The following is a 14,382-nucleotide window of genomic DNA, read 5'->3' as shown; positions in this document are numbered from 1 at the left end:
TCATACGTCACAATCCCCGCCCCTTGCATTGTTTTAAATGTCCGTCCCGCACTGGACCCGCACCACTGTCATTCAACCGTCGTCACCATAGTCCCCGCCTCTTTAAATCACACCGACCAATCAGGGGCGCAGAACGACGGCGCGTCTACTTGAATATTCATGACTTTTCGCGGGCTTTCAGCGTCACGTGGCCGTTTCGCGCGAAAAGCGACTCGCCGACAGGAAGAAGAAGAAGAAGAAGTTTCTATACAAGAGGCAGAGACGCAGACGAGCAGCGATGGCGGTGAGTGGGAACTTATTAAAAAAGAGCTCAATAACTTCATATCGATGTGTGTCATGGAGGAACCGGAAGTTAGAGAAGGATCATATGAAATGTTTGTCCGTTCGAGTTGTCGTGAACAAATGTTGACGTTTGTGTTCGTGTCGCGACAGAACAAAGAGATTTTCTGTCGGAAAAGTGGATCGAAATGCGGCGAAAGTGCAAATAATGTCCGACTTGTTGAAGACAAGAACTGATACGAGCGGAGTTTGATCAGGTCGTGTGTTGTTCGCGGTCAGACTCGCTCGCCACGCGGCTGCTGAAGCTTCTGAGTCGCTTCACTTTATTGTGCCTCAGAGAGTTTTGCTCCGACACTGATGATCAACATCCACAGACTCGGGACAATAACCGATGTGAAAAACACACGTGACACGATTATTGACGTGGAAGAAACGCGCACGTGCAGCGACTGTTGAGTTGTGGACACAAGATGATTCCGCCTCCATCTTTTCTTGTTTCCCCCTCTTTCATCCCGAAACCTTCTGTCGTTTCTTACGTCTCCATCAGTGAACTTCACCTGTTGCTCTTATAGATATTAACAATTATGACTTGCACATATCTCACATGACAACAACAGTGAAAACTAGAGTTCGACCGATGTGGGTCTTTTGGGGCCGATATCGATATTAGGAAGGACTCGATTCACGATACAGATTCATCGGTATGTGTGTATATTTATGTGTATGCATACATGTAAATGTGTATGTATATATATTTATACGTGTGTATACACACACACACACACACACACACACACACACACACATATATACACATGTATGAATATGTGTGTGTGTGTACACACATGTATACACACACACACACACACACACACACACACACACATATATAGACATTGTCGGGAAAAGGGTATCTTCCTTTTATTGCATATTCAGAAAATTGTTGTTTAAAGTTAAAGTAACACTATAATACAAAAAAACACAATATAAAATACGAACGTAGAATTTCTAAAGTCGTCTAATAGAAGTTCTCATTGTGCAGAACGACCAGTTTCACAGTGTTATATTATTGCTGGATTTATTTTTGAAAGCTTCTTTTATATCCTGAAAACAAACGGTGCATCATCATCATACAGGTCAAGTCGATTACGTCATGTTTCGGTTTTGGGATTTAAAAAGTTTAAAGGGTTAATCCGTGTATTTCCCCACAGGATTCCTCCGAGTCTTTCCACATGGCCACCAGCCCCAGCCGAGCCTCCCGGAGGGGAGACATGACGTCCAGCCCCGGACGCGACCTGCCGCCCTTCGAGGACGAGTCGGAGGGGCTGCTGGGGGACGTGACCCTGCCCGGGGAGGAGGAGGACGGGGACGGGGAGGAGCTGATCGGGGACGGGATGGAGAGGTGAGGACGGAGGAAGGATTTTCGCTCGTACGAGATTTAAGGGTTTTCTTGGTGCGTAGAACCAACAGCGACTCTCTCTCCCTCTGCTCTGTTCAGGGACTACCGGGCCATCCCGGCGCTGGACCAGTACGAGGCGGAGGGTCTGGACCTGGACGACGAGGATCTGTCGGAGCTGTCGCCCGGAGCCCGGGCCGCCGCCGAGGAGGCGATGAGGAGGAGGGACCGGGAGCAGGGCGTCAGCGGGCGGCTGAGACGAGGACTGCTCTACGGTGAGGAGGCATTTTAAAGATTTATACCGATATTGCACATGCAAATTTTAATTTCATGAAACTATTTTTCTGCATGAAACAGTTGTAGAACATGTGTATTACAAATCCCTTGCAAACTGACGGCCTCTCGTGGAAACAAATATCCTCCCAATAACTTAATAAAGTGGTTATAGTTTTCACAACATCCATAGGTTTTTAATGGGTTTTAATTTTTTAGAGAGGTGTTTGTATTAGTGCTGCAACTACCGAATCTTTTCATTATCGATAAATCTGTTGATTACTTTCTTGATTAATCGATTAGTTGTTTGGTTCATAAAATTATGAAAAATCTATCGTGTTTCCCTCAAACTCCAACATGATGTTTTGTTTTGTCAACACACCAAAGATATTCAGTTTACTGTCACAGAGGAGCAAAGAAACCAGAAAATATTCACATGTAAGAAGCTGAGATCAGAGAATTATGATTTTGTTTCTTCATAAAAACTACTTGAACCCATTATTGATTATCAAAATAGTTGGCGATTAATTTAGTAGTCGATTACTAGTCGATGTACTGTTGCAGCTCTAGTGTGTGTATAGAAGTGAAGGATGTCTTTTTTTAAAAGTAAATGTTTCCTTCATGCAGACAGCGAAGATGAAGACGACGAGCGCCCGGCGGCCCGGCGGAGGCGTTTGGCCGAGCGGGCGGCGGAGGGCGTCGACGGCGAGGAGGAGGAAATGATCGAGAGCATCGAGAACCTGGAGGACATGAAGGTTCGTTTGGTTTGTTCTCGCCACCGGCCGCGTGCTCGTCCCGTCTCTCTGCTGCGAGTCTTGAACGTTGTCTCCTCCTCCGCAGGGCCACACCGTGCGGGAGTGGGTTTCCATGGCGGCGCCCAGGCTGGAGATCTACAACCGCTTCAAGAACTTCCTGCGGACGCACGTGGACGAGAACGGCCACAACGTCTTCAAGGAGAAGATCAGCGACATGTGCAAAGGTCGGTAGCTCGGCTTCTCCGAACGTTTAGGATGAGTCGCCGTGGTTTAGGTTTTTTTTCTTTTTTAAAGACGAGTCCGATGTGTCGTTGCAGAGAACAAGGAGAGTCTGGTCGTGAACTACGAAGACCTGGCGGCCAGGGAACACGTGTTGGCCTATTTCCTGCCGGAGGCTCCGACCGAGATGTTGAAGGTGAGTTTGTTTTTTCTTTCTTTGTTTGTTGGTTTTCCACTTGATTAATGTAATAACTCCCAAAACCTGTTTGTCCAATCCCAGCTTGTGAGATCTTTCCGTCTTTGGCTATTAATCATTAAATATTCCTTTTTTTTACTCTGGTGCAGACTAAAGAATCAGCTGGATGGGAAAAAAATATATAATAGTATAATATATATAATATGTAGTAAAAATTATTATTCCATTTTCCCCTTCCTGATAGTGGAGTACCAATCCGATACTAGTGCATTAAAAAAATATTAGCACCTTACATAACATATTCTAACAGCTGTTTTTTTACTAACCCTGTCTGAAGTGAGGGTCACTGTCATTGTTATTAATATTATTTAGTTTATTTACAAACACTTTGACAATAATTCACACAGACGACGAATGTCACAGAACTTCTTTTATTCTCTAGTTTGACAATTTCATAACTGAAATGGATCACAAATTAATAAATCATTTGGAATAAACAACGATGACTTCCTTTAAATATCTGTTAAAGTGCAGCCTCTGCTTTTCAAAATGAAAGACCTTTAGTCTGAATCCTTCACTGTAACAGGATAAAGCAACGACGCGGTTCATCTCGATTTCACTGTACTGAGTATAATAACAATAAAGACAATTCCATTGTTTTCTAGAGGGCAACTACTTCTTTTAGAGTGGCGAAGAAGAGATGATTTTTCGTTAGTGTAATAACGGCGGAACCAAACAAATCCAATGTACGGTCCAGTGAAATAATCCCGTTCGCGTGTCTCTCTTTCCTTCTCGTCAGGTTTTCGATGAAGCGGCCAAAGAAGTGGTTCTGGCCATGTACCCGAAGTACAACCGCATCGCCCACGACATCCACGTCCGCATCTGCAGCCTGCCGCTGGTCGAGGAGATCCGCTCGCTCAGGTGAATGTTTTATTAAAACAAGATCAAATTGTCACCGCGGCTTTGTCAGACTCGAGTGCTTCATCTCCTCTACTCCTCTTCCTCCTCCTCCAGGCAGCTCCACCTGAACCAGCTGATCCGGACCAGCGGCGTGGTGAGCAGCTGCACCGGCGTCCTCCCGCAGCTCGGCATGGTCAAGTACAACTGCAACAGGTGCAACTTCGTGCTGGGGCCGTTCTTCCAGTCGCAGAACCAGGAGGTGAAGCCGGGCTCGTGTCCCGAGTGTCAGTCCCAGGGGCCGTTCGAGATCAACATGGAGGAGGTGAGAGGGACGCGAGGCGACGACACGGCAGACCGCGAAGAAACCGTCACTCGTTATTGTGAATTAACCAGTTTGTCCTCGTCCTCCTGCAGACGGTTTACCAGAACTACCAGAGGATCGCCCTCCAGGAGAGTCCCGGCAAGGTCGCCGCCGGCCGCCTGCCGCGCTCCAAAGACGCCATCCTGCTCGCCGACCTGGTGGACAGCTGCAAGCCCGGAGACGAGATCGTGAGTCTGTCTGTTTCAAAAGACGAATCAAATGCCTGACACATTTTAGAAGGAAATCAAAGATTAATTTCCTCAATGACACAGCTCATCAATGTACAATACATATGTATATATATATATTTTTCTGTTTGCACTCAAGAGGCAGGAAATTAAGTGTTGATCATAAAAGCAAAAGAAAAGAATCCGAGTAAAAATACAACAAAATCAGGAAAAACAATTATTTCTTGTTTGAAACGTACATCAGTTTTGTTTGTTGATTTTCTTCAAATTAAATGCAGATGATGAACAACGTTTTAAGATATTTTTCTCCCCTCTTATTAAAATAAAGCCACGTTACTTGAACATAGAAGATGAACATGTTCAGTTTTTCAAACAAAAGTTTTACGTTGGTTTGTGCTCAAGACAGTTAAAAGATTAAGATAATGTAAAAAGATTCTTCTATTTTTTTTTTTCTTTTTAAAGTGTGAACTTATTTTTCTGTCTCAAACTTACTTTGTTGATGATCAGGATTTCTGATTCGTCCTCCCCTTTAGGAGCTGACGGGAATCTACCACAACAACTACGACGGCTCCCTGAACATGGCGAACGGCTTCCCGGTGTTCGCCACCGTGATCCTGGCCAACCACATCACGCGCCGCGACCAGGGCGTCGCCGTGGCCGAGCTGACGGACGAGGACGTCAAGGCCATCGTCACGCTGTCCAAGGACGAGCGCATCGGGGAGAGGGTGAGGACACGGGATGCAAAAAAACCAACATTATTATTATTAAAATGCAACAGTTGACTTGTTACCGTCGCTGCTGTACCAATGATGATGATTTTTTGTTTGTCGTGTCCGCAGATCTTTGCCAGCATGGCTCCGTCCATCTACGGTCACGAGGACATCAAGAGGGCCCTCGCCCTGTCGCTGTTCGGAGGGGAGCCCAAGAATCCAGGTATGAGACGGGGTCTGTCCGGGCCGGGAGCTCTCGAACTGTAAAGGGATCTTTGTTATTAATCTCCAGTATATGTTTTAGCTTTGAAACGAATCACCTGCACACGGGACGTTCTAAGAGAACGTAACGTGAAAAGGCCTTAATGTGCCAAAGCAGAGATCAATAATCACCAAATTTCTCTCAGATATGCTTCGTCATAAACACTTGTTTTTAAGCACCTGTCAAAAAGTCAAACCAGAAATCCTATAATTATGGACGTTATCCTACATTAAGCATTTTTCCTGATATAATCCGTTATAAGGATAAAGGCTTAATGTGCTTCATGTAAGATAACGTCCACAATTATAGGATTTCAGGTTAGATTTTTTTCACAGGTGCACGTGTTTATGACGAAACATAAAAGAGAAATTCTGTGATTATTGATTGCTGCTTTAGCAACATTAAGTGACATGAAGAGTTTTTTCACGTTGAGCATTTTAGATCGTCCCCGTTCACTTGGCTCTGGAGTTTTGAAATGAAAACATATTATTGTGGACGTGACCTAAATAAACCCCCCCCCCCCCCCCCATATCTCTCTCTCTCTCCCCCAGGTGGTAAACACAAGGTGCGTGGCGACATCAACGTGCTTCTGTGTGGAGACCCAGGAACCGCCAAGTCCCAGTTCCTCAAGTACGTACGGAAAAAATATATTTTAAAAACACAACATAAAACATAAAACTGTCCACATGATAAAGAATAACCACAGAAAAACGCAGGGCTTTGTAGGTAGTCAATAAAATCAATTGTAAAAGCAACAGGTTGCCAGTGTAAGGAAGCAAAAGGATTGGTGTAATGTGTAGAAACGTTCAGTCTGTCTCATTCATGTACATTTAGGACAAAGGGGCGACCAACCTGGCAACTGGACTGAACGAGTCAGGACAGAGTTTTCCCCGACAATTATCCACATTTGCCTTCGTTTGTCACAAAGAAAACGGGTCCGGTTGGATCGAAGTCGCTGTAAAATAGTCGCGTGACGTCCTGGTGTGTGTGTGTGTGTTTTGTGCTGCAGGTACGTGGAAAAGGTGTCGAGTCGCGCCGTGTTCACCACCGGTCAGGGGGCGTCCGCCGTCGGTCTGACCGCCTACGTCCAGCGACACCCGGTGAGCCGCGAGTGGACGCTGGAGGCCGGAGCGCTGGTGCTGGCCGACCGCGGCGTCTGTCTGATCGACGAGTTCGATAAGGTGAGAGAGAGAGACCGTCGATCACGTCTCTTCTTCTTCTTCTTCTTCTTCTTCTTCTTAAACTCGAGACAAAACAAACCGAGACTCTCTGTTGTGTCGCCAGATGAACGACGCCGACCGGACGAGTATCCACGAGGCCATGGAGCAGCAGAGCATCTCCATCTCCAAGGCCGGCATCGTCACCTCGCTGCAGGCCCGCTGCACCGTCATCGCCGCCTCCAACCCCATCGGTACGTAAAACCAGAGCGTGTGAATGTCAAAATCGCTTCATTTAGTTCACGTTCCGAGCTGCGAAAATCGAGTGCGCGCCGAGCGAAACGTCTCGACTGACAGCCAATGTTTCCCCCGCAGGCGGCCGGTACGACCCGTCGCTGACCTTCGCCGAGAACGTGGACCTGACGGAGCCCATCGTGTCGCGTTTCGACGTGCTGTGCGTCGTGCGCGACACCATCGACCCCGTGCAGGACGAGATGCTGGCGCGCTTCGTGGTCGGCTCCCACATCAAGCATCACCCGAGCCACAAGGAAGGGGGCGTGGCCCTGGAGGAGGTGGTCCTGCCCAACACGTCCGACGTGCCGCCGATTCCCCAGGAGCTCTTCAGGAAGTACATCATCTACGCCAAGGAGCGGGTACGATCCGGAAAAAACCCTCGACCCCTTGAGTTTCTTATAGCAGATTTTTTTTTAAGCCTCTCAAATTTACACATGAAATGCATTTTTTATGAAAATAACTTTTCTTTTCTGCAGATTCATCCCAAACTGAACCAGATGGACCAGGACAAGGTGGCTCGCATCTACAGTGAACTCCGCAAAGAGTCGATGGTGAGTCCGCTGAAACCTCCCTTCAACTAAGAAAAAGACTGTAAAAAGACATTTGAGTGGTTTGTATAATAGAACTTGTGTGTTTTCCGCCGACAGGCAACCGGCAGCATCCCCATCACGGTGCGTCACATCGAGTCCATGATCCGCATGGCCGAGTCCCACGCCAAGATGCACCTGCGGGACTACGTGCTGGAGGATGACGTCAACATGGCGATCAGGGTGATGCTGGAGAGCTTCATCGACACGCAGAAGTTCAGCGTCATGAGGAGCATGAGGAAGGTTCGTCTATTGATAAGAATAAAAGAACTTCACCTTCACAAGAGGATGGCAGGTGTCAGGTGACGGTGAGCCTTAGCTTTAGCAGTTAGCATCCACCTGAAGACGGCAGGTGTGTCAGCAGACAGTTAGCATTAGCTATAGCAGTTAGCATCCACCTGAAAACGGCGGGTGTGTCAGCAGACAGTTAGCGTTAGCATTAGCAGTTAGCATCCACCAGAGGACAGCAGGTGCGTGAGCAGACAGTGAGCGTTAGCATTAGCAGTTAGCATCCACGATAGGACGGCAGGTTTTCTGTAGACAGTTAGCATTAACGTTAGCAGTTAGCATCCACCAGAGGACGGCAGGTGTCAGCAGACAGTTAGCATTAGCATTAGCAGTTAGCATCCATGATAGGACGGCATGTGTCCGCAGACAGTTAGCATTAACGTTAGCAGTTAGCATCCACCAGAGGAAGGCAGGTGTGTCAGCAGACAGATAGCATTAGCAATATTGGTTAGCATCCACCAGAGGACGGCAGGTGTGTCAGCAGACCGTTAGCGTTAGCATTAGCAGTTGGTGAAAGTTTTATCTTGTTGATCACATTCTTGCACGTTAGGGTTGACCTGTCATCAACCTAGCGTGAGCAGCTGTGGTGGGCGGGCCTGTGTTATTTTGCAAATCATGAATATTCATAGTCTCAGAATTCCTCATCGAGGGAGAGAGAGTGGATGGTTTCAGCCCCATTTTAAAAACTTTTTTGGGGCTAAACTACTTTAAAACATGACTGGAGGGTTTCTTTAAGAGACACGTCCTGTGTTGGACTTGAAACGTATGGATTTTGCTGAAAGCCTCTCAACAAACGAGTCTGTGGTTCTCCCATAACGTGATGTGGATCTAATCTGGTGTCGTCGTCTCTTGTGCTTCCGTCCAGACGTTCGCCCGCTACCTGGCCTTCCGCAGGGACAACAACGAGCTGCTGCTGTTCATCCTCAAGCAGCTGGTGGCCGAGCAGGTCTCCTACCAACGCAACCGCTACGGCGTCCAGAACGACACCGTGGAGGTGCCGGAGAAAGAGCTGCAGGATAAGGTAGCGAACCAAACGGAAAAAGGCCCGGACCACACAAAGTCGGTGCGAAAGCGCCGTATGAGATGATTACCATATCTAATCGCCTCCTTTTGTCCTCTTCTTCCTCCCCCAGGCGCGACAGATCAACATCCACAACCTGTCGTCCTTCTACGACAGCGACCTCTTCCGCTCCAACAAGTTCAGCCACGACGGCAAGAAGAAACTGATCCTGCAGCAGTTTTAAAAAGCCTCATCCTCCTTCCCCCTGTGACATCTTCATGAACTCTTATTTCTCAGCCCTAAATGGGTCATTGGGGGGAAAAGACTGAAAATAACCGGGGACGACCTTATTTCATCCAGCCTGCGTGAAATAGCTCTGCAGGAGGAAGAAGAGAATTTTTTTTCTTCCAGTAGAAGCTTGTTGGGGAGTCGCCGGCCGACGGCGTCGACGTCCCACAGACACGAGTTTTGTCGAAGGAGGCGACGGCTGAACGAGAAGATCCTTCACAGAGAGTCAGATCGTCGGTTCGCGTTCACACCCGATGTCAACGTTGCCAAAAAATTCTGAATAAAAGAAGCAAAATGAAATGTTAATATTACTAATAATAAGTGAACCGGCCGATTCCTCTCGTGTGTTCTGGCCTCGGCCCCGGGGGGCGGAGTGTAAATAAATGTACATGTTCAATGTCCGTGTTGTCGTAGAAACGGGATTCAAAGTGTGATGGAAGTTTGAACTGAAGCTTCTTCATGTGGAAACAGACAAAAAAAATAATAAATCATTGTTTGATGTTTCTTGATAATTGAATTGTTGGTCCATTTTTGATATTAAACTTGTATTTGTTAAAACTTTGGTCTTTACGTCGACTTTGTCTCCACAGATCTGAGACGTGACTCGTTGATTTGACGGTTCTCTCCTCTGCACCGTCGCAGCTCTTATCATTTCCTGCCGACAGACTCTGGTGTGAACTTCACCGACTGTACAACAGAAATATTAAACTTGTGGTTGTGAACATCATCCACATATATTTTTATATATATTTTTGTTAAGACGAACATCTGTCAAATCCATGTAACGCAAAAGAAAAAACAATTCGTGATGGAAATCAAAAGTACATTGATTTTTCAGATCTTTTATTTTTGGTTTTCCATTTTATTATGTCATTTATTATACTCTTCTACATTTCTTTTGCCCCTAAGTTACATTTCAGGTTTAATATTTCACATTTAAAAAAAAAGTTTTATAGATTAAACATTTCATTTTTCTTTCTTTTTTCAGTGTGACACTGCATACAAAAACAAATGTTTATATGAAGTGTCATAAACAATATTCATAAATAAATCATAGATATCCAAAGGAGCAGGAGGAAACCAAAGTGTATTAATTGAAACTGCCCAGCAGAACAACAACAGTTGAGCTACAACATAAATCAATAATCCTGCATGCGGGGTTATATTTTAATATCTTTAAATTATTAATTGTATTGAAGAATGTGAAAATAAACTTTCTTCCTTAAATTTTTAATTATTTTTTTACATAAACAAAATCCTGGAAAATGGAACCAAAGGGAAAAATATTAAATGTTCGTTGTCTTTAAAATTTGTATTATTATTTATATATATTTTTATAATATTTTTTTGTGCTGAACAAAAAAACTCAACAAAGCCAAGAAGTGACTTAACTTTAAGTTCTACTCAGTGTGTTATGTTTCCCTAAACGTCTCGTGATGGTCTCCATCCTCAGTCTCTTTTTCTTTTTGTGTAAATGTCTTGTCGGGAGCTGCCGTTTACGTGCGACACCTTGAACGCAGCAGCGCAGCGGGCTAATCTGGAACGACAACGCAGCAGCTGTCACGGTGGTTGTTTGCAGCGTCGGTGCAGCAGCAGCAGCAGCATCATCATCAGGGGTTCAGCATCAGGGGATTCAGATCCTGGTCCGACAGCAGTCTCATCTCTCCGACACCGAGGACAGACCGTGAGTGAGCCCGCACTGAGGAGCGCACAGGGCGGCCACGAGCACGGCGGTTCTCCACCGACGACCTCCAGCGGATCGAGATGCTGCGGAGCACTGCAGCAGACATGCCGGGCCTGATCCACATCGCACTCATCGGTGAGTGAGTCTGTGCATTCATCTGTTCCATCCAGCGACGCAAATTCATCAATTATTATATTTATAATATGAATAATATGTATACCTGAGAATTGTGCGAGGAGACTTTGAACACATCGCACATGACGATTAAAAGTCACCATGTAACTTCCCGAGAGAGTTCGTGTCGTATATAGTTATTGATCGTTATTAATGCAGCGATGCAGTGACGGTGTTTTATTATTAACAGATGATGATGATGATGATGATGCTGTTATGAGTCAGTCAGGGGTGGAACCGAACCGGCACCGGCCCTGGCCGTGAACGGAGCAGCAGGGACGCAGTTTGTTTTAATGAAGATTTCAAACGTTTCATTCTGCAAACGAGCAGGATGACAGTGCGCGCGCGCGTGTGTGTGTGTGTGTTTGTGTGTTTGTGTGTGTCTGTGTGTGTGCGTGTGCGTGTGTGAGAGTGTGTGTGTGTGTGTGTGTGTTTGTGTGTGTGAGAGTGTGTGTGAGAGAATGTGTGTGTGTGTGTGTGTGATTGTGTGTGTGTGTGTGTGTGTTTGTGTGTGTGAGTGTGAGAGAGTGTGTGTGTGTGTGTGAGTGTGTGTGTGTTTGTGTGTGTGTGTGTGTGTGGGAGGCAGCGGGCACACTGCAGTAAAACACACACACACAGGATATTGATAAAATAAAAAAAACTTGCAGGCATGATACATTTACAATAACTAAAGTTTGCAGCTAAAGTTTATTTTCATTATTCATTTATTTGTTGATTTTCTTTTTTGAATGTCTCAAATTTTTAAAACATGAAAAACAATTTTTTTTCCCAAAAATATTCTTCAACGTGCAATGTTTTAAAAACAGAGAAGAATCAAATCATCGCAGTAGAGAATCTTGATCCAGGGTTTTTTTTAGTTTTTCTTTACAGGATAATGTGTCGTAGTTATAAAATAATTGGTGCAGCAAATGATTTTTTTTACACATTTTCATCCTCAACTGAAGAAAATCAATTTGTCCCCAAAAATAATATATTAAATGATAAATGGATGTGAATGAATCATCGACGTAGTGAAGTTAGTTTTCCATCGATCGACTGATGGATTTGTTGATTCAACTCAGATGATTATAGATTATTGTCATTATCATCTGCATGATTTTTCAATATAATGCATTTTTTTTATCATTGTGAAATTCATGCACCATCAACAGAACTCCTGCTCACGTGCGGCGCTGTCGTGTCTGTGGTGGTGGTAGTTGTTGTTGTTGTTGTGAGAGCTCCTTTGCTGCAGTTCGGTTTCAAGGTTTCTGAAAATGATCTGTTTTTATCCGGGACAGTAACAAAAATGGAGGCTGCTTCTTCAAGATGGAGGCCTGGATGAGAGGAGACAACAGGGCCAAGCAGATTTGGGGGGAGGGAGAGCCCCGGGTATAAGCTGATCTGAGAGGGGCTTTAGGGAGGAACCCCCCCCCCCCAAAAAAAAACACTCACACACACACACACACACACACACACACACACACATATACACTCACGCACTCTCTCACACACACACACACACACACACACACACACACACACACACACACACACACACACACACACACACACACACGTACACTCACGTACACTCACACACACACACACACACACACACACACACACACAAACACACCTCCTCTCCTTACACACTGTAACCCCAGAATAAAAGCTCGAGGCTGCAGAGGAAAATGTTTCTGTAGTAACACATTTGACCTGAGACCAGGAGTGTTTCAAGGGAGTTTGGGGGCCTCAGGGCGAAAGGGACCCTGGGGGGGGGGGGGGGGGGGGGGGGGCACGTCATTTCAATATTATTACTAAATAATATAGTAAAGTAGTAAAGTTTTAAGGGGGCAGTATAAGCGATTTTAATCCAATACACTGTCTACTCGCTGTCGGCTGTGTGTGTGCTAACGGTGAGCTAGCCAACGTTAGCCGAAGATACCTCGACTGATGGCTCATCGTAGATTATATTTGAGATGTGATATCAGCTGATAATCTGACAATCGAATAATGTTCCACCTCACACCGAAGAGCTACTGCTCTAGTAATGACGGATGTCCGTCCTCTCTTTCCCCGCAGCTCTTCTGTCCGGCTGCGACGCCTTCAGACTGGGCTCCTCCCAGCGCGTCATACCGCTCGCTCCACCAGGGGGCCGTCTGCTCCGGGACGAAAGCCCAGCCGCGCCTCACCTCGCACGGGAACTGGTCCGAGCCAAGCGCCACTCGCTCCAGGAGCTGGTGCGAGCGCAGCCCCACTTGGTTCACGACATGGGCTGGCCCGAGATCCACGAGGTGTCCCGATCCCAGACGCAGCTGGACGCTAACTCGTCTCAGTCCGACCCGCCGCCAATCTCCGCCGGTCTGGATGTGGCCGGCAGGACCCCGGGTGCCGTGGGCGAAAACCTGGATTTGGAGGACGAGATGGAGGTGAGGATGATGTGAGATCGACTGCGCAAACAGACACGCGAATACTGAAAGATGACGTTTTTCCTTTCATAAGTTGCATTAAAGCCACAGTGTGTGATTTTCTGGCGGCATCTGGTGGTTAAGTTGCAAACCGCAACCAGCCGAGCACCCGACAGGGGACACTTTATGGTGGCGCACCGCTGATTCCATTTCCGGTTTCTGGCAGTGTCTTAACATGACTTAATGTGCTTAATGTTAGATATCTGTAATTATAGGATTTTGGTTTAGATTTTTTTCACAGGTGTACGTGTTTATGACGAAGCATATCTGAGAGAAATTTGCTGATTATTGATCGCTGCTTCGGCACATTAAGTGAAGTTAAGCCGCCTCACGTTAAAGCTTTTTGAACGTCCCTCGGTTTGTCCCCGGTTCATCAGGTTTGTCTCAGTTTGTCCACAATCTCCCTCTTACTTTCAGCGCATGGTTCACTTGGCGGCGCCCCGGCACGCGGACAGTTACGGGGGTCGCGCGGACGCCACCGACCCGGAGGCGGAGCTCTTCGGTGGGCCGGGAGCCGGCGACGCCTCCCAGGAGGCGTCGGGCGTCTACGGTACGGACGCGGAGGACAGAGACAGAGGGGATGACGGAGGAGGGGAGGACAGAGAGAGAAGGAGAGGAGGAGGAGGAGAGGACGAGTGGGAGAGAGACATCACGGAGGACAGAGAGAAGAGAGGGGGGGACGCTTCAGAGACGAGTCGCCTAACGCCTGATCTGGATGCTCTGATTGGTTAGTAGCAATCCCCCCCCCACACACACACACGCACAGGCGCACGCACACAAACACACTGACACACACTTGTTGACACTTTGTGTCTTTGTGTCTCTCAGGCTACAGTCCGTCCTTCCTCCCCTCCAGCTCCATGCAGCCCATCATCTCCTCCTCCTCCCCCGCCGAGGTGCATGATTCTGGGCTGCAGGAGCATC

The 14,382-nt window shown here is 46.7% G+C and overlaps 2 protein-coding genes across 2 annotated transcripts in view; both read left to right on the top strand.

The window, feature by feature from the left end:
- Positions 1-145: 145 nt before the first annotated feature.
- mcm2 (minichromosome maintenance complex component 2) lies at positions 146-9,711 on the top strand. Its single transcript, XM_035630131.2, has 19 exons — positions 146-283; positions 1,491-1,681; positions 1,778-1,950; positions 2,576-2,703; positions 2,789-2,927; positions 3,021-3,118; positions 3,918-4,039; positions 4,133-4,340; positions 4,433-4,567; positions 5,101-5,292; positions 5,407-5,500; positions 6,091-6,169; positions 6,549-6,720; positions 6,824-6,950; positions 7,072-7,349; positions 7,467-7,541; positions 7,638-7,820; positions 8,731-8,886; positions 8,999-9,711. The coding sequence occupies exons 1-19, from the start codon at positions 278-280 to the stop codon at positions 9,107-9,109; spliced, it is 2,667 nt and encodes an 888-aa protein (XP_035486024.2). The 5' UTR covers positions 146-277; the 3' UTR covers positions 9,110-9,711.
- A 991-nt stretch (positions 9,712-10,702) lies between these two features.
- podxl2 (podocalyxin-like 2) overlaps positions 10,703-14,382 on the top strand; it is an 11,540-nt gene continuing 7,860 nt past the window's right edge. Inside the window, exons 1-4 of the mRNA XM_035631984.2 lie at positions 10,703-10,972; positions 13,073-13,419; positions 13,876-14,185; positions 14,287-14,382. The exon at positions 14,287-14,382 is cut by the window's right edge and continues 20 nt beyond it. Coding sequence (XP_035487877.2) covers positions 10,918-10,972; positions 13,073-13,419; positions 13,876-14,185; positions 14,287-14,382 — 808 coding nt within the window. The 5' untranslated portion in view covers positions 10,703-10,917. The remainder of the gene's footprint in view (positions 10,973-13,072; positions 13,420-13,875; positions 14,186-14,286) is intronic.

Source organism: Scophthalmus maximus, chromosome 6 (genome assembly GCF_022379125.1).
Source record: "Scophthalmus maximus strain ysfricsl-2021 chromosome 6, ASM2237912v1, whole genome shotgun sequence".
Taxonomy (NCBI): domain Eukaryota; kingdom Metazoa; phylum Chordata; class Actinopteri; order Pleuronectiformes; family Scophthalmidae; genus Scophthalmus; species Scophthalmus maximus.
This window is presented reverse-complemented; position numbering and strand designations above follow the sequence as displayed.

Excerpts from the sequence above, each read along its gene's own strand:
- mcm2 (XM_035630131.2), top strand. Across the intron at positions 3,119-3,917 it reads CTCCGACCGAGATGTTGAAG|GTTTTCGATGAAGCGGCCAA; the intron begins GTGAGTTTGTTT and ends CCTTCTCGTCAG. Across the intron at positions 7,821-8,730 it reads TCATGAGGAGCATGAGGAAG|ACGTTCGCCCGCTACCTGGC; the intron begins GTTCGTCTATTG and ends GCTTCCGTCCAG.